The following is a 24,836-nucleotide window of genomic DNA, read 5'->3' on the forward strand; positions in this document are numbered from 1 at the left end:
GTGTTAACCGAACTGTGCCACCGTTACAGTTAAAATTCTCTATATCTTTTGCCAAATCAACACGGCCTTTTGTCTTGCAGCTGAAGAAAACCACTGAAATTGATGTGTAAATGACAGAAATACAGTTTATTCAGCTAATTTAAGTGTTGGATCATGTAATCATTTATTTGTTTATGAAACGGTACAAAACAAAGTTGTAATATTAACAAGGAAACACAGTAGTAATGTGATGTCATATCTGAGCTTTCAGGTAGTGCTCATAATTGGCCCGCAGGAGGAACTCAAAGTAGGGCTTTGACTTCAGACTCTCCAGCTCGTCTCCCTGCAGGAGGTCCTTCACTTCAGGCAGGTACGACTGCAGAGAAACACCTGTGTGCACAAACACAACACACACTTGCTGTAAATGCGGATTCTGCACTGCATGCACTAAAGTAGCGTTCTTCATGCTTTGGATGTCAGATACTATATTTTATACTTCACATCTGCTCAAATCAAACCTTAAATAAGCCCTAAAGCACCCGTAGCCGCGTTTCCATTACAGATTTGCGCAAGAGTCGAGATTTTCTAAATGTCGATAGAAAACTATTGTGAAATGACGGCGTTTCCATTAACTGATGTTATGCGACTGAAATGTCATTTTTTCCTCTCGCGATAAGTCATTCCAAACATCATGGAAATGGATGCTGGTAGGTTTATGTATATCCCAGCCACCGCACTAGACATTATTTTGAATGGATATTTTTTAATTATCCAAGCTTTAATGGCAAGGAAAACCCCTTATGCTTGGGAGCGGCACATATGAGGTGTTTCTGGGTGTTTCTCCCTCATATCTGCTTCAATGTATTGATAAATTTGGCATTTTTTTTTTAGGTTTAGAATCCAGTATTCCTGTGATACTCTTGTCTTTTATGAGTTTAAAGAAGAACTCTGTCCAAACACACCGCACCTTCTTTAAAGAATGGTCGACTGTTACGTACGTCAGGTGACCTGTAAATGCGGAAAAAAAAATTCCCATTGCACTTTTGCAAAATATTCCTTTTTCGAATTGCCTGAAAAACCTATGGAAGGTTGTTTGCGCCACCGAATTAAAAAAAAAAAAAAATAATTGCGACTTTTTATCTCACAATTGCGAGATATAAAGTCGCTATTCTGAAAAATAAAGTCGCAATTGCGAGATATAAAGACGCAATTATGAGAAATAAAGTCGCAATTGCAAGAAAAAAAGACAGAATTGAGACTTTTTATCTCACAATTGCGAGTTTACATCTCGTAATTCTGACTTTATAACACATAATTGCGAGTTTATATCTCGAAATTCTGACATCTTTTCTCAGAATTGTGAGATATAAACTCGCAATTGCGAGTTATCAGGCCAATTGTAAGGGGAAAAAAGACAAACTTTTTCCCCCTCAGAATAGTTTATATCTCACAATTGTGACGTTGCAACACGCAATTGCGACTTTTTATCAATCAATTCTGACTTTATATCTCGCAATTCTGACTTTATTTCACGCAATTGAGACTATTTCACGCAATTCTGACTTTATAACCTGCAATTGCGACTTTATTTCACACAATTCTGACTTTACAACACGCAATTCTGACTTTATAACACGCAATTACGACTTTATAACACGCAATTACGACTTTATAACACGCAATTACGACTTTATATATCAATCAATTCTGACTTTATCTCGCAATTCTGACTTTATAACACGCAATTGCGACTTTATATCACGCAATTCTGACTTTATATCTCGCAATTCTGAGAAATAAAGTCAGAATTGCGAGATGTAAACTCGCAATTGTGAGGAAAAAAAGTCAGAATTGTGAGATAAAAAGTCGCAATTACCTTTTTTATTTTTCATTCTGTGGCGGAAACAAGCTTCCATAGAAACCACCTCATGCGAGCGTAAAAAAATATGGGAGTTTTTGCGAAATTGACGTGTTTCCATTGGGCGTATTTTCAATTCGCAATTTGCGCAATTTGAAGGGTAATAGAAAAATGGCTACTCGTATAACAAGAGTCGTCACCATACCTTCTTGAATGAGTTTCTGTAGGATCTTGATGAAAGTGCTGTCTCTGGCTGCTTCTAGAGGATCGTCATTATCATCAGAAGATGACCAACTGCAATCAATAAAGTAATCAGTTAGTCAATGCAAGACCAGCTGCGTTCACACTGCAAGCCTTAGTGCTCAATTCTGATTTACTGCTCAGATCTGATTTTTTGTTTGGCTGTGTTCACATAGGCCACATTTACACATAGCCGGGTATACACCGCCGTCTTCCACATTCACCAAGTGACCAAAGAACTACCGGTATGTAAAATCTTTGGGATTGACTTCCATCAACACAGAATTGTGACGAATGTTGATCTAGACGAGTGACCTAAGTCCCATTTATTCTGATATAACTGTTCAGACTGAGGTCACATTGCAAAACATTTGACCTGTATGGGATTTAATTTAGGAAGTGGCCCAAATCAGAATGGAAAAGATCAGATTCCATGTGGTTTGTGCCGTCATAAAAAACAGATCTTAGTCTCATATGAGCAAAAAAACCAAACAAACTCACTGTGAATGTAAAATGAAACATTCACCCACACACATCTCATTTCAGTGAGTTTTATGATGCTCACCTCTCCTTCCAGTCTTTCTTTAAGGCTTTACTGAAGATCTCTCGTTTCAGGGCGTCAATATCAACCGCATCCTTCTACAGGCGATGAAAGCATGTAAGAAACACGCGTGCTTCTGAAAGTAACTTCTATTTAAATGCGGTCTGTTATGCATTTACAGATACCTCTTCCAAGTACTCCAGCAGATCCAGAGCTTTCTTAAAGTCGTACTCGTTGGCGCCGCGGTTCTCGTCGCAGATGTACAGCTGGAGGAAAAGAGGAATGAGGATGAGGAATCACAACTGTGCGTGAGTAGCGAGGTATTTTAGTGTTTTACTCACAGTAATGAGGTTATGAGGGCTCAGTAGAGGCATGCTGTCTGGGTTCAGCTGCTTCTCAACCAGCAGCTGTTTAGGAAGAGTCTCCTGATGAAGCAGAAACCGCTCCTGCTCCACTATATCTACACCAACACAACACAATCATTTCAATACTTTCAGAAAATTATATTTGGGTGGCTCGGGAGATTATTTGGAGAGGGAAAAAATTATTTGGAGAGGCCGAATATGCTAACCATTAGGCCAGACATACTAAGCAAACACAAGTCTCTACACGAGGAGGAGAAAATACAAACAGCATCAATTAACCGTGCATCGTTAGCTCCTCGTTTTGTTGATGTACTAACAATAAAAATGCATATCAAGAAGAGAAAATATATATGCAATCCATTTTATATGGACTATAGCAGGTTTACAAGTCACCATGAAATCAAAATTATTTTATTAATGGAATATTGCCGTATTTATTATAAATAATTTATTTATGCACTTTTTTTTTTATTAATGTGCCTTATAATCTTTCATCAAAATAACTTCCCCTTACAGCATCTCTGATGATGATGCGCTTACTGGCGTGAGGGCGGGGCAACCTGTCACTCACATGAGATCCACCAATAGCAAACCACAACCATCCAATCAATTCCCCACAGACAAAATCAAGCCCCGCCCTACATTTGTTCTTGTTCGAGAAGCCGTTTCACTCGGATATACGTCACAATAGCGAAGAAAAGACTCTCTCAACAGTTTCCCGAACTCATATGACGGCACATGACTGACCGGTGAGCTGTCTGCGGTGAACGGCTTCAGGCATGTCTGACGCGAGGGCCGTGAGTTTGCTGAGGGCCAGCAGGGTCTTCTTCTTGCTGAAGTATCGCGTCTCTGTGTTGGCCTGACTGTACAAGGTACGATGGGCCTGTCGTGAAAAAAAAAAGCATTTTCAACACTTTAAGTGTCAGTAAACCCATGGAGGCATACACAGTTAAACCAAAATTTATTCAGACACCATCAAAATTTCTCACATTATCACAGTTTATTCGCTATAGTTTAGAAAATATGTCAAGAACTCATATTTCACTGGTTTTGTCGGTCCTTCTGTTAGACTCTCACAGATGGATTATGTTGAATATCTGTCAGCTGTTAAATTTAACTACACTATTAGATAATACCAGTTTAGCTCAAACAATTACCAAGCAATGCTTCATGTTGTTCAGTCTGTGTGTGAAAAGAGCATTAGCAATAAAAAAACCCAGCAAAACATGGTCAGCTCAAAGTGTCTGAACAATTTTTGGTCCCAAATTTGTATTGAATTTTGTACTGGTAGTATCTGTATGAAGAATTTTTGGGTATAATATGTCACAGTTTACTTTATTTTCGCTATCCTCGCTTACATAAATGAACTATAGTGTCCTGTAGGGGTGTGACGAGACGCTTATCTCACGAGACGAGACTAGACACGAGATTGGGTTCACGAGAACGAGACGAGACGAGATTTTTGCACAATTTTTCAGAAATCCTCAATGACAAAATTCATGGCTGGAAAAATAGTATGCAGGTGCATTTTTCAATGTTTTAACTAATAATCTTCTAATGCATGTCATTTCAGGTCTACTTTATGAGTATGAATTATCAAATGCATTGAAAGAAAACAATATTCAAGCACTGTAAAAGGTTTTTATTGACTGGCTTTTCTCCTGTATAATTTCACATTAGTCTCTTCAGACCTTACTGTACATTTAAGAGCTTTCAGAACTTCTGATTGAGGCTGTGTGTGAGCTCCTAACTGAACTCCTTTTAACACACATTTAACAGAGAAATAAAAACCGTATAAATAACAAAAATAAATAACTGTTTTCTCTTAGTCTTATTAAGTGCAAACAATAAGTGCGAGTGCAACCATAATCAAAGTTAGCACACAGACTCTTTATAATTGTTGTGAAATTGCGGTTTTATTTTGCACCGGCAGTTATAGGGTTAATGCGGTGAGTTCGGAAAAGGCCGAGAGAAACGAGGCTGTTTGTCTCTACAGTTGTTCTTGCGTTCCGATTATAAGTTCAGAAACGGAGCCTCCCTTGTCTGTTGTCCTTTGTACGTTACAGTGCTCTCTCAATATTCGCAGTGCCAACAGAGACCAGAGCCGCAAATAAACAGTCCAGAGATGGGTATTGGGAGACGGATTATTTTATGTATGCAGCCTAATTTGTGCGCAATGCACATCAGGGAGCTTGTGTTTTACTTTCACTTACAAATTCGTGACCGCGCGTATAGGGAGCAGCGGTGCTGAGCGCGCATTCTAAATGATAAGACATTTACCAGACGTTTAGTCTGTTGCGCAACGAATCCTCCGCCATCGTCACGCGATCAGTGAACTGTGATTCGTGCTGCACTGATTGCAACGGCAACTCGCGCTGGATGAGCAGAGCAGACTTTTGCATTAGTTTATAATGGTTTTTATTTTTTTATAAAAACAACAAAACGATAGTTTAGGCGAATGTGAGTGTAGCGGTGGAATATTAATGGGGATATCGCGAGACAGCTTTTTCACTCGACGAGAAATCTCGTCATATTTAGTCTCGCTAGATCTCGTGGCACGAGATCTCGTCACACCCCTAGTGTCCTGCACCCACTAGTAAAAAAATATAAAAAATTATATCTGGGGTCTGAATAGTTTTGGGTTTGACTGTATATGGATATGTGTGTGTGTGTATTATATATATATATATATATATATAAATAAAGAGGTGCTCTTACTCTCTGATAGTCTTGCACATGTATGTCATGCAGCCAGCTGAGGTGATCGTGAGCCTGCAGGAAACTGGCCAGCTGTTGGTGTGTTGCGATTGGCTGAGACAGCAGCTTCCCTCTCTTGCCTTTCTCCATGTACCAGCGGAACAGGAAGTCAGCGAAGTTCTACAGGGAACAGAGAGGACTGTGGGTAAATGCATTTGGCACAGGTACTGTAACCCATCTGGGATTTTAGTTTTGCAAAAAAAACTAAGCGTCCGTATGCATTGCAATGCTCTTTAATCTAATTACCTAACACAAGCACAGTTCTACAAATATTTTAATATAGTGCACTAGTCAAAAGCTACTTCAACTACACTATATAAACACATCTTCTGATAATACACTAATGATCAAAAGTTTGAAAAAAGAGAAACATTTTTTAATGTTTCTGAAATAAGTCTCTTCTGTTAAGGCTGCATTAATTTGATCAAAAACACAGTAAAAACCATAATATAGTGAATTATTACTACAATTTATAAACTTTGTTGAATATATTGCTTAATCAAAGCTAAATTTTCAGCATCATTACTCCAGTCTTCAGTGTCACATGATCCTTCAGAAATCACTCTAATCTGATGATTTGATGCTCAAGAAACATTTCTGATTATTAACAGTTGAAAATATTTCTGTGGAAACCAGGATACATTTTTTCCAGGATTCTTTGACGAATAGAAAGCTCAAAAGAACAGCGTTTATTAGGAATAGAAATCTTAGGAATACAAAATTTATTAGGAATAACGTTTATTAGGAATAGAAGCCTCCTCGCTGAATAAAAGTATTAATTGTACTGAAGATCCCAAACTTCTGAACAGTGATGCATGTTTATGACACCGCCGTCGGTGTATGAATGAGTGTATGAATGGGTGCATGTGAGGCAAAATGTAAAGCGCTTTGGTGGCCATTGGGTGTGTGAAAGCGCTATATAAATGCAGTCCATTTACATTTACCATATTTGGGTTTGTTACCTGATCAGCAAACTTGACCATGTACTGCTGCAGTCGACTCTGGTTATCCGTCCGCTCGCACAACTGCACCAATATGTCAAAGTCACAGTATTTCTCCGCCAGCGCTGCGACCCACTGATGCTGACCCAACTCCACTGAGAGAATCACACACAACACACACGTGTATTAATCATACAATCTGGCCATTTAAACAGGGAAAGACCATCTGACCGACAGGTGAACTGACCAATCCCCGAATCACTCACAGAGAGGTGCGAGCAGCTCCGAGCGCTTCTGCGTGTACTCGTTCTCCAGCGTGTCGTAGCGTTCCTGTTGTCCTGAGCGGCGGAGCGACGTCAGCTGAGCCACGTACCCGCTCAGCAGAGAGTCCAACAGCGCCACCAGCTGCTCGCTCAGGACGGCGCGCAGCTCTGCGTCAGCGTGAGGGTACGCCGCGTGCAGGATCAGCTCGTGCTGCCGCGTGATGACGCTCCGAACCCCGCCGACTCCTCCTGAGGCTGAGAGGATTTTACAATTATAATCATTTGTTACATTTATATAGCGCTTTTCCAGGTAGTCAAAGTGCTTAACATATGGAAGGGGGGGGGGACCTCCTCATCCACCTGGATGATGTGACGGCAGCCATACTGCGCCAGAACGCCCACCACACACCAGCTTAGGCCGTGTGTCCACTACGCGCCTGGCGTATTTTTCCAATTGTTTTCAATGGGAGCGCCGTGTTTTTAGAACGCCATGAGCGTAACGATGGACTGAGCGTTTTTTTCACGCTGAAGCGATCAGCGGTTTTTACAGGTCGCCGAGAGTTGAAGAATGTTCAACTTTGGGTAAAACGCAGCGCTCATCACTGTCACTTTTTACCCAGCCGTCCAATCACAGTGGAGGAGGGGCGGGGCTAATACCACACCGACCAACTGCCACAACATTCTTTCTGTACAACGACATCAACCAGCAGAGCTAACCGAACAAAATGGATGAAAAATACATTTTTAGTATGAAACAAATTATCTGCGAAATCAGTTACAAGTAAACTGTGCTGCGGATATTCTGTATCATAGCAACAAAGCGTCTCAACTGAAAAAACGCTGCGCTGCCAAAACGCTCTCAAGCGCCCACAGCTAGGCGTCTTCAGCAGAGCGTCTAGCGTTTTCAGCTGGCTAAAAACGCTTTGGTGGACGCACGGCCCTACTGGTGGAGAGGAGACCGAGTGATGAAGCTAATCAGTAAATATGGGGATGATTAGGAGGCCATGATGGACAGGGGCCACTGGGTAAATTTGGCCAGGATGCCGGGGTTACACCCCTAATCTTTTTCCAAAGGACATCCTGGGATTTTTAATGACCACAGAGAGGAAGATGGACAAGCTATGACATCCATGTTGATGGAGAGCTGCTTTAGTATTTGTAACACAGAAAAGCACAGGAAGTCCATTCAGTGGTGTGTGTGTGTGTGTGTGTGTGTGTGTACCTGTCCATGGGATGTACTCGGGCTCAGGGCTGCAGTTCTCTGGTCCTCTGTACAGAGATGCTTTGGATTCTCGGTACTGTGCCGCTGCTTGAAGCATATCCTACCACACAAAACACGATGATTACTCATTTGAACAAACTCAGGGACCAGGAAGATGATGTGCAAAATATTCTCGTGGACCTCATGAGTTTTTGTAGCTTTAAGTCCGTGTATACACTGTTTTCAACAAGATTTTTGCAGCATCCTAATGTTTGAAAACACCTGTGGCTTCTAAGCGCTTACAAAATTCATTTCGTGCAAGTGTATGCTACATGAATCCGAACAGATTTGAAAACAACGTTTTCGTTTCAAAATGCTCTTAGTCCACATTAGCTCTTTCAAGTGTTTTCCAAAGGTTTCTCATCCTCACTGAAACGTTACAGCGCATGTGTAAACCCTTATAAACGCTCACTGAGATGATCCAGACAGAAAAATAAATAAGTTATCACGCAATTCTTCTGACAGGATCATTTTATTTAGTAATATATCTCCTCATTCACTGATGCGTCAGGTCGCTCTCACTCATCATTATATGTTTGGTCTAAAACTGCTCTCGTGTTTCATCAGGACAGCAAATGCGAGTGAGTTTTCTGTCGTCTTTGCAGGCCTGTGATATGAAGAGTTTGCAAAGTCACATATTTTAGCAACGGAAGGCGGAAATTAGCATTTTTGCTATAACCTGGCACATGACATCTCTTCTTTCTTAGATTAATGGTTTTTGTGCATTGTCCCTGATCAAATAAAATAAATAAATAAACTGTGTGAAAGTGAATAGCACTCAACAAGCACAATACCCGTATAAACATGAATATCTATGGGTTTAATATGCGTCACATGACTAAACATGTGTCATCGTTTTTAAATACCTCCGTTTTCACAGTCCGCACCACAACACGTAAACGGCAGTTTCAAAAAGCTTCGTTTTCGTGGCTAAAAACGCTGTCTCAGTATTGACAGAAGGCCAAAAAGGAGAGAAAAAGATGCGTTTTCATACGAAAAGGTATTAATGTGGACAAGGCCTCAGATTTTCTCTCTTTAGGGAATAAAAGACGAGCACTTCGATATGTTCAACCTGGCACACTGATTTGACTGCATGATTTAATGAAGAGGTGAAAAAAATCTGGGCACCTTGACAATGTCATTGACGTTGAGAACGACCTCGGCCCACCTGGCGGCATCCGGATGCTCTTTTAAAGCTTTTTCCTCCTCATCCAACAGACACTCAAAGATGGAGGAGATCTGAGACACCTGGAGGGACACACATGAGATAAATACGTGTCCTTCATTCGAGTTTCGATGAACGGGGGGCTGAAGTCTCGCACCTCTCTGAAGAACACGTCCGCGGGCGTGAGGTTGGCTGATATTTCGGCGCTGTTCTTCTTCAGGGCTGATAGGATGGCTGTGTTCAACAGCTCGGGATGCTTGGCATGATGGTTCTTCAGCACAATGGCGGCCGAGAGCTTTTCTGCATGTTCGCATAGCAAGAGTCGCGTGGCCATCGGGGACCAGCGCTCTGTTGTGGAAGTGAGGCGGTCTAGAAGACCTGTCTGTAGAGCAGACGGAGAGAAAAAACACTGTTGAGAGCTGTGTGAGGGATGAAACGTGTCTCACAGATTGTGTGTGTGTGTGTGTGTGTGTGTGTGTGTGTGTGTGTGTGTGTGTGTGTGTGTGTGTGTGTGTGTGTTGAGGAACCTGAAGCAGGAAGTCCATGAGGCAGCGGTGAGCTTTCATCTTATCCTCCAACTGATGCAGCAGGATCAGTGACGTCAGTGTAAATCCAGCGCCCTCTACAGGACAAAACACACAATCGTTTACACATTGACCAGGGTCCAAAATTAACTAATGTAACCCTTGGATGTACCTTCTTAAATTTAACTTCAAGTCAACGTGACAACACATGCGAACAATACCCTCCACAAAAAGACACAAAAGAAAAATAGTGATTTAGTGACGGGTGTATTTTGACCAGAAATTATCTCATGAATTTATAGGCAAAAAATGCTAAATAGTTAATTAATGAATAAATAATTTCACTCAAAAAATAAAAAAATAAATATAATATATATATATATATATACACACACACACACACACAGTATATATAATTTACTTTTTGTATTATTATTTAACTCATAATAAATAATCTAATATATATAATTTTGGAAATTATTTGTACTTGTATTTCATTTAATTATTTGCGTTTAATGAATATATATATATATATATATATATATATATATATATATATACACACACATACATATAAAATGATAATATAGAATTCATTAAATAGTAATAATAATATTAAAGGTGCTCTATGTAACTTTTAGCGGCCTCTAGTGGTGATGTTTCAGATTGCAACCAAATTTTACAAGAGCGCTCGTGCTCGAACTCATAGACAATACTGTCTATTTCTGAAATATCTCGGCGAATACTAGACGGATTCGGCGAGCACCGAGCTCGTTGGGACCATCTAGTCGAGCTGAAAAGAACCATATAAGTTCCATAGTTTTTGGTGGTGTTTTCGCGGAGATATTAGCAGAAAACCATCGGGCGCGCTGCAAAATTGCGGACGCCGGTGACGTCACGATCTCAGAAGAAAATCGCTCGTATCTCTGGAACGCAAAGACCCAGAGAGCTCAAATTCGGGGGAGGAGGTCCCAGGGGAACCCTTGCCCGAACGCTAGATTGTCGGGCCTCGGTGATGCCCCCTACCGGATCGCCGTTCGCTGGGACCCCCAATTTCGAACGGCTATAACTCGGGGAGCCGGGCGAGTTGGACCTCGGGGGTGGACTCGTTCGAAAGGCCCCGTCCAGCACTACGAACGATTAGAGTCTTGGGAATATTGATCAAAGATTTACTGAGATATAAGCCGAAAAACGTGCGCCTTTAACCGGACGTAACTCCCTGACCGTCTACAATAGACTGTATATAAGGAGAGAGGCTCGGGAGCGCGCATGCACGTCACATCCGTTGGATTTCGCGGTAAATCCGACCCGGAGACTTCACATAGAAATAGGAATACTGGCCTTCAGAGGTAATAGCAAAACCCGACAAGTGGATCATTTTAATGTGTGATTACAACCCCTTCACACACAGGCAATAAAAAAAAGGATTCATTTTAGAAGAAAAGTTACATAGAGCACCTTTAATTATTATGCATGCATGTTGTTTAATTCATGCAATTAATGATGCATTCAAATATTTAATGATAAAAATAATGAAAAATATACTTTCATGGTTGGCAAGAATTATTTATGGCCAGAAATTTGTATTACGGTAATTCATTCGCATTAATTTTTGGACGGTTGCGGTGAACTAATTTATCGGGCCGAACTGAAAGTCTGTCTCCTCATCCATCTCTCACCGTCAGGAACAGACTCGGCCCAGCGGGGGTCACATGCAGGGTAGTCGTCCACCAGATCCAGATCAATCTGGGTCACAATGGCGTCCAGCTCTGCTCCTCCCTCTCCATCGCTGGGGAAGAGCTCGTCCACCATGCTCTGAGCACCAATCAGATCGTGACTGCAGATCAAACACAGCAAATGATCTGTGAGCTTCAGCCACTGGACAGAAGCGTCTGTGACACGAAGGAAACTCACCGGCAGAACTGTAGGAAAGCTTGTTTCAGCAGTTTAGTTTTGTCCTCCTGTGCCACCATGTCTGTTTTGGGTGGCGTCTCTAACGGAGTGCCCTGAAAAGATGACAAATATACATATATTTAATTTAATGTACAATCCATTTGGAATACACACACACCAGAGCTGCACGATTCTGGTTAAATTGATAAACATGAACAGACAACTAAACAAAATGGCATGTAATTTCCAAGAGGTTCTGACAAAATGTCAATTGCTGCAGTCTAGTCTATTACCGTAAAAATGTTTAATTAATCTGAATTATTTTGTAAAATGGGTTGAGTGAATGATTCAACGACTCACTCATAACTACTTCACTTGTTTCATTACTGGATGAATCCGCATTTTTGAAAAAAATAAAATAAAATCTCTTGAATGAATGATTCAATGACAAATACATTTTCTAACGGTCACTTATCGTCACCTACTGGTGTAACGATGTAATTAATACAATTGTTATTTGAAGCATCAAGTAACTTTCAAAAGGTGATTTACTCTATTTTGATCGCTACCGTAGACATCAGTGTTTATATCTGAACTATAAACTTATATCCCAATACTCCTGGGATACTTCAAGTCATTTAGGAATGAGATTGCGTGTTTGAATTGAGGTCGTGATCGTTTAACGATTAATCGTGCAGCTCTAACACACATACACATATATATAAAATCATGCCCGCTTTAAGTAAATTGACTCCAGACCTCAGGTCCAGGTCCAGCCACTGAAGTGCAGAGCGAATCCTCCATGGTCTCGGGCAGGATGGAAGCGCTTTCTCTTGCTAAAATGGCAACCAGTCCACTGTTCTGGGAGAAAAACACCGGCAGACCGGCACACACCCCACCGCCACGGATACGATCACCTGGAGAGAACAGACCGAGATCAACTACAGGAGGAAGACTAGCTTCTTCGTTTGGTTTGGCAGTCCGCTGGATGTACCTGGAGAGTTGAAGGAGATCTTCTCCTCTGCCAGACCTCCGCGTCCCGCTCCCGTGCTGCAAGCAAACACCAGCTCCTCGTTATAGAGGTACGCAGCGGGACTCGACGGCTCGGGCAACACCAGACGTGTCTTCTGCAGCTCGTCCTCACTCTGACGGACAAAACCAGAACAGAACTCATTCAGTTGTATCCCGTTCTCATGACTTTTAAAGGTACAATATGTAGGATTTTTCACCACCAGGGGTCGCTAACCTCTTACAATAACAAAGGCGTATATCGATGACGCAAAGCATTAAGCATATGCAACACTCGCGTCTCTGTCAAGTCGAAGTTAGTCGCAGACGTGGAGCTCTCGGCATCTCGAAAGATTTTGATCTTCGTTTTAGTCCTCTTTTTGTCTCAAAGTCTGCTTGCCATGGTCCATAATGTTTGAACAAAACAACAACAGCGTGAGCGTCCTGCTAAGCATAACCCAGTTGTCCACGTCTGTCGCCATGGTTACTATGGCAGTACGAGAGGAAACCGAGGGTAACGCGGATATGACGTCATTAGCTGGTGACTCCTCACCCCTGCTCACACGCCCCGTTTCCTTGGTTAAAATCGCAATTTTCTCACGATTTACAAATAGTTGGAAACATTGGGGTAAGTATTAGTAACAACATTAGTAAGTAATCAACTAAACAAAATATATAACATTGGCCTAGTGGTTTCTGGATATTTTACTGCAACAAATCCTACATATTGTACCTTTAAAGGATTAGTTCACTTCAGAATGCAAATTTCCTGATAATTTACTCTCCCCCACGTCATCCAAGATGTTCGTGTCTTTCTTTCTGCAGTCGAAAAGAAATTAAGGTTTTTGAGGAAAACATTCCAGGATTTTTTTCCATATAGTGGACTTGAAGGTTTGAAGGTCCAAATTGCAGTTTCAATGCAGCTTTAAAGGGGTCATGAACTGGCTTTTTAAATTGTTTTATATTGTTGTCTGAGGTCAACTTATGACGTTCGCTTGGTTTTTACATTCAAAAACATCAAAATGAATAAGTAATAGGCTATTTTCTACCCTAGTTTTGAGCCTAGCTCAAAATCCCTCGGTTTTTATGGGCGTCTCGCATTGAAAACTTGGAAGTAAACGCCCACTGCTTTGAGTGGATAACAGTTTTGCATATTATGAGTTTCGTGTAATGCGCGAATCGGTGGGCGGGGCTAAACCGGCCGTGTTGAAGTAGGCGTTGATCGTCTTCTGCGGGGGTGGTGTTTTATCCTCTTTGTCGTCATAGTTCCCCACTTTGAAAAACGAGTCGTTTGCTGAGCCTGGTGTCAATAAAAGCTTTTATTGGACTAAAAAGGACGTTTTCAGTTCTGAAACTTACAGGATATTCTTATAATTTGATGACCTCTTAGATGTCAAAAGCTCAAGGAAAATTTGATTTCTCAGTTCATCACCCCTTTAAAGTCTCGACACGATCCCAGCCGAGGAATAAGGGTCTAATCTAGACAAACCATCGCTCATTTAAAAAAAATAATATATATACTGTAGACTTTTTAACCACAAATGCTCGTCTTGCACTAGCTGTGATGCGCCACACATTACATAATCACGTTGAAACGTCACGTAGGCGGAAGTGCCGACCTAGTGTTTACAAAGCGAATGTGCAAAGACTAGGTCAAATGCCATTTAAAAAAAAATATAAAAAAAAAGGTAAAACAAGGATGTCAGGCGATTTTGAAGTTGGAGGAGAGAATGAGATGGAGCTTTTCGCTCTACCCTACATTTCTGAACCGGAACACACGTGACCTTTCAACGTGATTACGTAATGTGTGGCGCATCACAGCGAGTGCAAGACGAACATTTGTGGTTAAAACGTATATAAATGTTGTTGTTTTTAGAAAATGAGCGATGGCTTGGCTAGATTAGACCCTTATTCGATCGTGTAGAGCCGTTGAAACTGCAATTTGGACCTTCAACCCGTTGGACCCCATTGAAGTCACTATATGGATATTTCTTTTCGACTCCAGAAAGGAAGACATAAACATCTTGGATGACGTGGGAGTGAGTAAATAAATTATCAGGGACTTTTAATTCTGAGGTGAACTACTCCTTTAATTCAAGAAGCTCTCAGTCTACACATTCAGATGATCGGTTGAATGGTGTACCTGGAAGGGCGGGTTGTATCTGGTGACCTCCACAGTGAGCAGGTCCGGGGAGGGCGCTGCGTTCTCTGCAAGAGTGACCAGGCAGAAATACGCCACGCAAGGAGTGTCGCCCGGATGCCATGCTGCCGCCAACACCACCGGCCCCGCGCTGAGAAACACAGAGCATCAGCTGTTGATGGACTGTCTGAGTGCATTAGTTTCATTTGAACATAATATTTAACACTCACTTGCTGTACTGCATGTCCAGATAAGAGACATTCACTCCCTTCTTGATCTCTGAGTAGTTGCTTTCTGAGTCCTATAAGACAAGAAAATAATATTATTACACCTATATATGTCATTTCATAGGAAGACTAAATGCTTTTTTCAGCAAGGACACATTCAATTGATCAAAAGTGACAGTAAAGACATTTATAATAAAATGATATGTTCTTTTGAACTTTGTTTATCAAAGAATCCTGAAAAAATTGATCATTTTCAACATAAATGTGAAGCAGCACAACTGCTTTAAACATTGATAATAATCATAAATGTTTCTTGAGCATCACATCATCATATTAGAGTGATTTCTGAAGGATCATGTGACACTGAAGACTGGAGTAATGATGCCGAAAATTCAGTTTTGATCACAGGAATAAATTACATTTTAACTTATATTCACATAGAAAACTGTTATTTTAAACTGTTATACTATGTAACAAAATACAGTATCATCAGTCATCACATATAGCTCATTTCTATATAATTCTAAAAGCTTCCAATGAATGTTTCTGACCCAGATGGCGTCGGTGATGCTGTCTGAGATGATCTGATTGGTGCTCCAGCTCAACACCTGCGTCTCACTGTTCTCATCCACCTCCCATTTACTGAGACCACACGAGCTGAGAGAGTACAGGCCGCCGGTTTCCTTCGCCCACAACACACTGAACACCTGAGCAGAGAAACACCCCGTCAGCGCTTGAGCAAACTCACGTTTATTTGTGTAGCGCTCTTCACAATACACATCGTTTCAAAGCAGAAAGTGCATGAGTCCACATTACAATTTAGAGTGATCTGTGATCAGGTAACTGTCTAAGTTATGTATTTCAGAAATGTACATAATATACAAAAATCACAGTTAGCTTAAAATGTATTAAAGGGTTAGTTCACCCAAAAACAAAAATTCTGTCAGTAATTACTCGCCCTAATGTTGTTCCAACCCCGTAAGACTTTCGTTCATCTTCAGGACACAAATTAAGATATTTTTGATTAAATCTGAGAGCTGTCTCACTCCTCCATAGGCTTCTTAAGGGATCGAAACTGACCGGCCCAAAAGTTATAAAAGACATTGTTAAAATAGTCCGAGTGACGACAGTGGCTCAACCTTAAGTTTATCAAGCGACGAGAATACCTTTTTGTGCGCAAAAAAACAAACAAAAATAACGACTTGATTCAACTATTCATTTCCTTCTCTGTTGGCCGTGATATTTCACGTAGTGAAACAGCGCAGTGCTTCTAGGTTGTACGTCACGCATCACACACTCATGACCAGCGTCGGCCAATAGTGAGCCTGCGTGTGACGTACAACACAGAAGCACTGCGCTGTTACACTACGTGAAATCTCACGGCCCACAGAGAAGGAAATGAATAGTTGAATCAAGTCGTTATTTTTGTTTGTTTTTTTGCGCACAAAAAGTATTCTCGTCGCTTGATAAACTTAAGGTTGAGCCACTGTCGTCACTCGGACTATTTTAACGATGTCTTTCATAACTTTTCTGGGCCGGCAAGTTCAATCCCTTAGGAAGCCTATGGAGGAGTGATCCAGCTCTCAGATTTAATCAAAAATATCTTCATTTGTGTCCTGAAGATGAACGAAAGTCTTACGGGGTTGGAACAACATGAGGGCGAGTAATTACTGACAGAGTTTTCATTTTGGGGTGAACTAACCCTTTAATTTAAACAAGGTAGTAATCAAATCAAATGAAAAGCAGGATCTGGATCTAACGGTACTGACGGTGAGGTCGGCTGGCTGGCCGCGGATGCCGAACAGGCTGGAGACTCTGCGGCCGATCCCCGACAGCATCCCCTGCCCCTGCTGGACCGGCCTCTGGTGCAGTTTACCGGACGAGTCCGGGGCGAGCCGGAGCAGGTGCCCGCGGTACGATGACACGATGAAACTACCGCCCTGAAAGAGCAAGAGAAACAGTTCATGGAAGAAGAGAAAAGAAAAGAAAAGTCCTATAATAAAAGTAAAGGATATTATACAAGCACAATCCCCACAAACAAGAACATATCGTCGCTGTCCGATGAAAACCGCGTATGTCCATTTTGCCGATTTTGAGATTTTTCGACGGATAGAATGTCCAGGTTCATTTCCGTATACAGCATGTTTCACATTATCTAAATGACCAATGAAAAGTTGTGAAATCATGTAATCTGATTTTCACGTATATCCATTTGGTGTCAAAGCTGTCAATCACGCTGCGTATCTCCCACCCTGTGGATGCATCTCGCCGGTCTCGTGAAGTTTCGAAGCACTGCTACTTGGGCGCAGAGATATCACGCAACACCTGAAATAAAGCTTGCCACAAAGAACCGGCAAAAGTAATGATTATGCATGAAACATTTGAATTGTTGATAAAGTTGACGATCATATCAAAGCACACTTCATATAAAGTGCTTCTTATTTATTAATCCAGGCAAATTTGTTGATGAAACATTGATTAAAATGAAGATACAATTTATACAAAACGAAATAAAATTTAAAGAAAGGCTTTCTACAAAACAAAACTTAGTAGATCAAAATCTGACCCATTCCAAATGTTTTCCAATATATAGGCCTATTGGTCATCTTATGATCCTATCTTACTCATCTCATGCGGTTCCGTTTTCATATAATCAACATAGATGAAATAAAAAAAATAACATTATATTATTTAAACATAAATATGAAACGTATGTTTAAGTTTTTTAACTTATAAGCATCACACCGCTCCGCTTTGCTCACATGCTAATAATCAAATAATACCCAGCGATCTTCGAATATTATTTTTGCTTGAAAATTTCGTTTTGTATAAATTGTATCTTCATTTTAATCAATGTTTCATCAACAAATTTGCCTGGATTAATAAATTAGAAGCAAATATAGTTGGCAATATAATCAGGACACAAAGACCTGTATATCTATAGAAAGCTTGAAATGTGTACTTTTAAACAAAACAATTAAAAACTAAAAGAAATTGACTACTCTCTGCTTAGGCTAGGCGCGTTCACGGCTACTGCGAAGATGGCGAGTCTGCATCGTTAACTTTATCAATTTATCAACTAAATCAACAATTCAAATGTTTCATGCATAATCATTACTTTCGCCGGTTCTTTGTGGCTAGCTTTATTTCAGGTGTTGCTTGATAGCCTATCTCTGCGCCCAAGTAGCAGTGCTTCGCCTGTGCTTCCCCCTATCAGTCTAGCATTGCCATGTCAGTGTATTGACTCATTGTCCCTTCATAGTTTGCAAGAGACATATAATAAACTGAGCGTATTTAATAAACTGAGACGTAGGCTATTTAATAAAGAGCGTAGCCTATTTATCTGTCAATATGAAACGCGACTGGGTCATTCTAATTACCGGTAATGATTGGAAAAAACGCGTATTGACCACCGTTACTGTAAAATATGCACGTATGTCCATTTAAACTCGATTTTGGTCAAATGTGGATTATATCATTACACTGGCAAGAATATGGTTACATATAAAGTTGTCGTACCAAGTATGACAACGCTACGTTCAACTGCTTTTTTAAATTACGTGTTTTTTTCACTTCCTGAAAAGTAACCGTTTTGGACATACGTGAGTTTCTTCGGGCAGCGACGATATGCATATATACACAGGTAAAACTCGAAAAATTTTAATATCGTGCAAAAGTTCATTTATTTCAGTAATTCAACTTAAAAGGTGAAACTAATATATTATATAGACTCATTACATGCAAAGTGAGATATTTCAAGCCTTTATTTGTTATAATTTTGATGATTATGGCTTACAGCTTATGAAAACCTTTTCACAATATTCTAATTTTGACTTTGGGGTTTTCATAAGCTGTAAGTACATAATCATCAAAATTATAACAAATAAAGGCTTGAAATATCTCACTTTGCATGTAATGAGTCTATATAATATATTAGTTTCACATTTTAAGTTGAATTACTGAAATAAATGAACTTTTGCACGATATTACAATTTTTCGAGTTTCACCTATATATATATTAGGGCTGTCAAAATAACGCGTTAATTTCGATTAATTAATCTGAGAAGAAATAACGCGTTAAAAAAAATAACGCAGATTAATTCATTCCGTTTTGACCTTTGCGGAGCCGTTCTAGCCGTAGCCACCATTCGTGTAAAAAGGAGGGAGACAAGAACGCGCTGCTTGGATCATTGTTTGACGGAGTTCGTCAACTCTAAAGTACCACATCAATGCAAAGCATCCAGGAGTGTGTGCGTGAGTCGGTGAGCGTGTCTGAGAGAAAGTGTGCTTGTGTGTGTGTGTGTGTGTGTGTTGTAACTTTTCACGCGCTCTCACGTCACACAACCATTTTCTCACGCACAGAAAAATCGCGCACCAAAGAGAGGACACGGAAACAGACACCACAGACGTTATTATGATATTTAAAAAATCTCAGCTCTCAGATTCTGTCAATTTTATTACAAAAATCAAACAATAAATACCGTTTTGGCGCTTGTAAATGTGACATGACAGATCCCTATTGCGGCACGTGAACCGATCATCTCTAGCTAATAGTAAATAAACACGAATGAACAATGTTGAAAGATACAGTAGGGCACCCTAAAACTTACCGAAATGTATATTCCTCGATCAATCAGTGTTTTTCAACCGCGAAAAGAGGTCAATAAAACAGCTGGAGAACAATTATGTCACATAACATTTAGCCTAAGTTACCTCAGGAAAGCCATTTCATGACCATATGATAGCACGTTATAGTTGGCTATAAAAAAAGAGCTATAGAGAGTGTTTTCCTAAATTTATGTAGCCTACTACTATATTACATATGTATTATATTTTTTACTTATATCAAAGTTGTTATTTGTAATAAACACGCATTATATTTAATTTGAGCTATTTTTAACCTTAAATACTACCAGCTGATATGGTATTTTTACAGCATTGGGTGAGATTTTTTTTTCTTGAGAAAAATGAATGCCTATCTTGTGTACCTAATATTTATCCAAATGAGTCAATATTGCATCAAATCACAAGAATTAAATTAAATTGAAATCGTGAAATTTGTGTCAAGCAATAATAATAAAAACGTAGCTTACCAGAAATTGTACCATGTAAAAATTGTAAGATTGTGTATGCGATTAATTTAGATTAATTAATTACAGAGTATGTAATTAATTAGATTAAAATTTTTAATCGATTGACAGCCCTAATATATATATATATATATAGGGGTGTAACAATATATCGTGTCACAATATATCGCAATACAAAAATGCATCAATATGTATTGTGTACAGAGTTTTGGTGTCAGTACTACATTAAACTACTATCTATAATGTTGAATATAATGTATAATAATGCAATGGGGGAATATTTGTGGGTCCTGATAATGCCAAATGTTACCAGTTAAAAGTGGCCATCATGATTTTAAATATATCTAGTCAGTGACAGAGTGCAATATTCGTCTAAAATAATTCAGTATTTTCAGCTTCAGAATCATGAATATTTTTACTCTGGTGTCTCTGTTGTCCCGTGCTTTGGGTTTCCAGCACCAAGTCCAAGATATTCATTTACAGTTACACACACAATGTAATATCAAATTTAGTTTTTTTGTTAACCTTTTACCATATGTCTTGGAGTATGGCAATAATATCATATCGTGAGTACAGTATTGTGGTACGTATTAAAATAGTGACATGAGGGTATCGTTACACCCCTATATATATATATATATATATATATATATATATGTGTGTGTATATGTGTGTGCGCACACTTTGAGATCACAGGAATAAATTACATTTTACAAACACAATATTTGAATTGTACAATATGGACCTCTTATAGGACTCTTACACTGCCTGATAGCCCACCTTAACAGCTGCCACGTAGTTGCACAAGTGTTCACCCAGGTCCAGAGAGATCTCGGAGTAAGTCCCCTCGTGAGCCAGACTGGGCCAGAACCGGGCCGAGCCGTCCGGAGACACGGCCAAAGCACTGATGGACTGTGAGAAAACACATTTGCATAGAGTTGCATCACAGGGTTTATATTCATATATTCAGTAATATTATGGATTTGACTGCACTGACACTATCAATTAAGTGCAACTCTGACACTGTTATTGAACTAAACTGAATCAACGCTGAACTGACATGATCTAAAAAAAGGCACTATTTTGTTCTTTAGAGCTGCTTTACAGCTGAGATCTCATATTTAATGAAGTTTGCATTATTGATTCTGTTATTTTCCTGTATTGTATAAAGCGCTATATAATAACGATGACTTGACTTGACTCTAGACCTCCTGTGGTAACGTTCAGAGATGCAAGATCTCACCTGTATGGTTGCATGATCGAGTGGACCGGAGGAGTTGATGGAGATGAGATCGGCGCTGTACGCAAACTCACTGGACGGCAGCTGGAGGTCTTTACACACTGACAGCTGCAATCACAGCAAACGCATAAAGTTCATGCAAACTGTCACGGCAGCAAATGCAGCAGCAAACAATAGTGTCTCGTTCTGACCTTTGCCACAGACGTCTGAGACACTTTCCAGACGACCAGATGCTCTCCACAAACCATCCACGCCCAACCGGACGCCTCCACCTTCACAGAGATCTGATCGTCCACTGCAACAGACACAATATCATACATCGTAAAGTAGGGCTGTGCGATATGACGATATATATCGGTTGGACGATATAAAAAGCCTATCGTTTCATATTATGCCATATCGTTTATATCGTGGTGTCACATTGTTTACGGCAAAAATTTGGATGACTGCAATCTTTCACGCCACCATGGGGATGCAGGCAGAAACGTGAATAACAGCATGAATGAAGGGGTGACAGAACCGGGTGTTTCCGAGCAGGAGAAGAACCAGCCAGAACAAACCGAGGAGCTCGTTCCTAAACGATGGTTTGGTTAACTTTCTATTTGTTGTATTGACCATTTTAGGGTGGTTTGGATAAATAAACGCCAGTCTCAAATAGAGGCCTGGTCTGTTTTTTAGTTTCGGTTTGTATTTAATCTTCTAAAACCCGTCAGATCGTCTGTTTAAACCAGTTCTGTGGTGCAGATTGCGCGCATCTGGACGGAGTTGTTCGCGCAAGCAGAGTTAGCGGAGGCCGGAGAGAGAATGAGATCGTTTTACAGGGTATAGCCTTCATTCTTTCTTGATGTGTTTCGGGCAACAAGTTCATAAGGCTCGATGGATATTACCAGTAATGTATTGTTCAGCCCATGGCTGTCACATCGTTTCATTTTTTTTAATTCTGCCAATAATCTAAAAGCTAAGGTTATATTAAATGTACAATTATCGTTATGTATATACTGACTTCACCCTGTGCTGCAACATACATTTAGTTGTACATTCATTTACAGAAATCAGCTGGTTGAATTTAAATTGATGCTGTTATCGGATTTTCAGGTGATATTCCCAATTCATTCAGTTAACGGACGCTCTGAGGTAAAGTGTTCAGACTGCAGACTAAGCAACGATTGTATTTAATTGTACAGTACTATCATAACATAGTACAGACATGATCTTAATTCCATAATGTCCTTAAACATAACAATTTGCTGGCCATAAACTGACAGCGCGCGTCCGGTGTGCGATACCTCGAGTTGCTATAGACACGGCGCGCGCGCTTCTCGTCCGGTGAGCGACCCCCTTTAGACATAATAAAGTAGGCTAGGCTAATTCTTAGATTAACGGATTTGTTAAACACATTTATAAATAAAACGTAATCTTCGTTATCTCTAGGCCTACACTAAATGAAAGGCCTGTCTCATAGACGCCTGCCTCAAATACAAGCCGGTGCAGATCGGCGATTTGGGAAAATAAAAGCCCGGGCTATTATTTGAAGTTTTACAGTATATCGTGATATATATCGTTATCGGGATATGAGATGACTTCTATCGTGATATGAGATTTTGGTCATATCGCCCAGCCCTATCGTAAAGCCTTCGCACAAATACCAACACTGGATCTGCTCTCAAAAACTAGAGATCTGCCTTGGTTGGTCCAGTGCCTAAGATGCCACCCAAGTAGACAGATTGCCAGGTTTTTTGAGACACAGGGCTCGGTAAAGTTAAAGACACCAATCTTTACCATCCGCCATGGTCAACGCCTCCATGACTTTGACAGGTAGAGATGATCCGAAAGTCTGTACATCAAAATTACACGAATCAACAACGGCATGACTCTGAACTCGCGTGGGAGTAGATCTGGAGAAAGAAGAGAGATGCTCTCACAAATCAGCTCGAAAACAAAAGTAAACTTTTTTTGTACATTATGGAAACTGCTGGTCATATTCAGTATTAATTGGAGAAGAAAACTATCACGACTGAATATTGAATATGTTTGTATTTATGTATTTTTACAATGTTTCGCAATCATAAAAGTGCCGTAAAACTAGACTAATTTGCTACTAGCTGGTCACTGTGTAGTTTCTAAAAAACAGACTGAAACTTGAATATGTTTTATATTATAATATGTTTATATTAATTATAATTAAATATATATGAATAACACTAAGCAAATAATAACTTATAATTGAATTTTTCTTTTTATTTGCAGAATTTAAAGATTTAATGCATTACAAAACTCTGTTATAACAAAAAAAAGTGCAGTGATGGTATCATATGATAATACCATGGTAACTCGATATATAGGCTATAATATAATATATATATATATTTTTGAATGGTTTCTCACGGTTCTTGTTCAGATTACCATGTACACAACGCAATCACTCAGTGTGTTTACTGTGCTTTACCTGGCCGTGACAGCGGAGCGGCGTGGAGAGAACAGATGCCCGGGCTGGACGACGCTCACACTTCTCCGACCCCCGGTGCGAGGCGCCTGTCTGCGGCCTGAGCTCGGTGTGCCGCGGGGAGTGAACATACTGGACCCGCGATCTGTTTACCAGGGACAGAAACTCATCCGAAGGCAACGAGACGCGATAAACTTTGTACAAACCTTTTACCGCGCGCTCACTACAGTCAAGCGCACACAATATGCGTCATTCAAACGCGCATGCGCTCATGCTGCTGCTCCTGTGTGTGTGTGTGTGTGTGGTTGAGACATTAAACTGATTCTGGGTCAGCGTTTCAGGACAAGCGCTTGACAATCTCACATTATATGTGAGGTTGTGTAGTTTCACTTCACTCTATAACAGTTCTATTAAAATATGCAAAAATTAAACGAGCATATTATAATAACTCAAATGTGTCTGCACCAAAATGCGTCAATCTCAGCATGGTGGTGTTAAATATAATTTCTCATTTATTTCTGTACTTTATACTAGAGTGAAACATATCTTTTTCAATCTCCATGGATGCGCATGTGTCCTTGTGCTCTAGTTGGAGATGAATATTTTGTTAATAAAGTGGCAAATTGTGTATTTTTAGGCAAACAAAGCACTCGCGACGCTTCATAAAATTGAGGGTAAACTGCTGGAGTCACAGGGATTACTTTACCTTTCTGGGGCTTGAAACTGGTAGTTGCGTAGCCTGTCAATGGAGGGACAGAAAGCACTCCGATTTCATTCAAAATATCTTCATTTGTGTTCCGAAGATGGACGAAGGTGTTACGGGTTTGAAACGACATGAAGGCGAGTTATTAATGACAGAATTTTCATTTTTGGGTGAACTATCCCTTTAAAAAAAAAACTT

At 40.1% G+C, this 24,836-nt stretch overlaps 1 protein-coding gene across 1 annotated transcript; it reads right to left on the reverse strand.

Moving 5' to 3' along the window:
- Nucleotides 1-138: 138 nt before the first annotated feature.
- nup133 (nucleoporin 133) lies at nt 139-24,202 on the reverse strand. The gene is made up of 26 exons (XM_056234332.1): nt 23,939-24,202; nt 23,272-23,387; nt 21,684-21,787; nt 21,496-21,600; nt 21,033-21,164; nt 16,932-17,102; nt 15,714-15,869; nt 15,166-15,236; nt 14,939-15,086; nt 12,782-12,932; nt 12,547-12,704; nt 11,809-11,900; nt 11,574-11,731; nt 9,898-9,992; nt 9,528-9,752; nt 9,334-9,453; nt 8,167-8,266; nt 6,948-7,199; nt 6,703-6,836; nt 5,702-5,860; nt 3,731-3,866; nt 2,960-3,078; nt 2,804-2,884; nt 2,643-2,716; nt 2,043-2,131; nt 139-369 (listed from the first exon to the last, which is right to left on the reverse strand). Exons 1-26 carry the CDS (start codon nt 24,064-24,066, stop codon nt 233-235), a joined length of 3,411 nt encoding a protein of 1,136 aa, XP_056090307.1. The 5' UTR covers nt 24,067-24,202; the 3' UTR covers nt 139-232.
- Between the last annotated feature and the right edge of the window lie 634 nt (nt 24,203-24,836).

This window comes from Rhinichthys klamathensis, unplaced genomic scaffold (genome assembly GCF_029890125.1).
Source record: "Rhinichthys klamathensis goyatoka isolate OS25496 unplaced genomic scaffold, OSU_Roscu_1.1 h1tg000393l_1, whole genome shotgun sequence".
In the NCBI taxonomy this organism is placed as follows: Eukaryota; Metazoa; Chordata; class Actinopteri; order Cypriniformes; family Leuciscidae; genus Rhinichthys; species Rhinichthys klamathensis.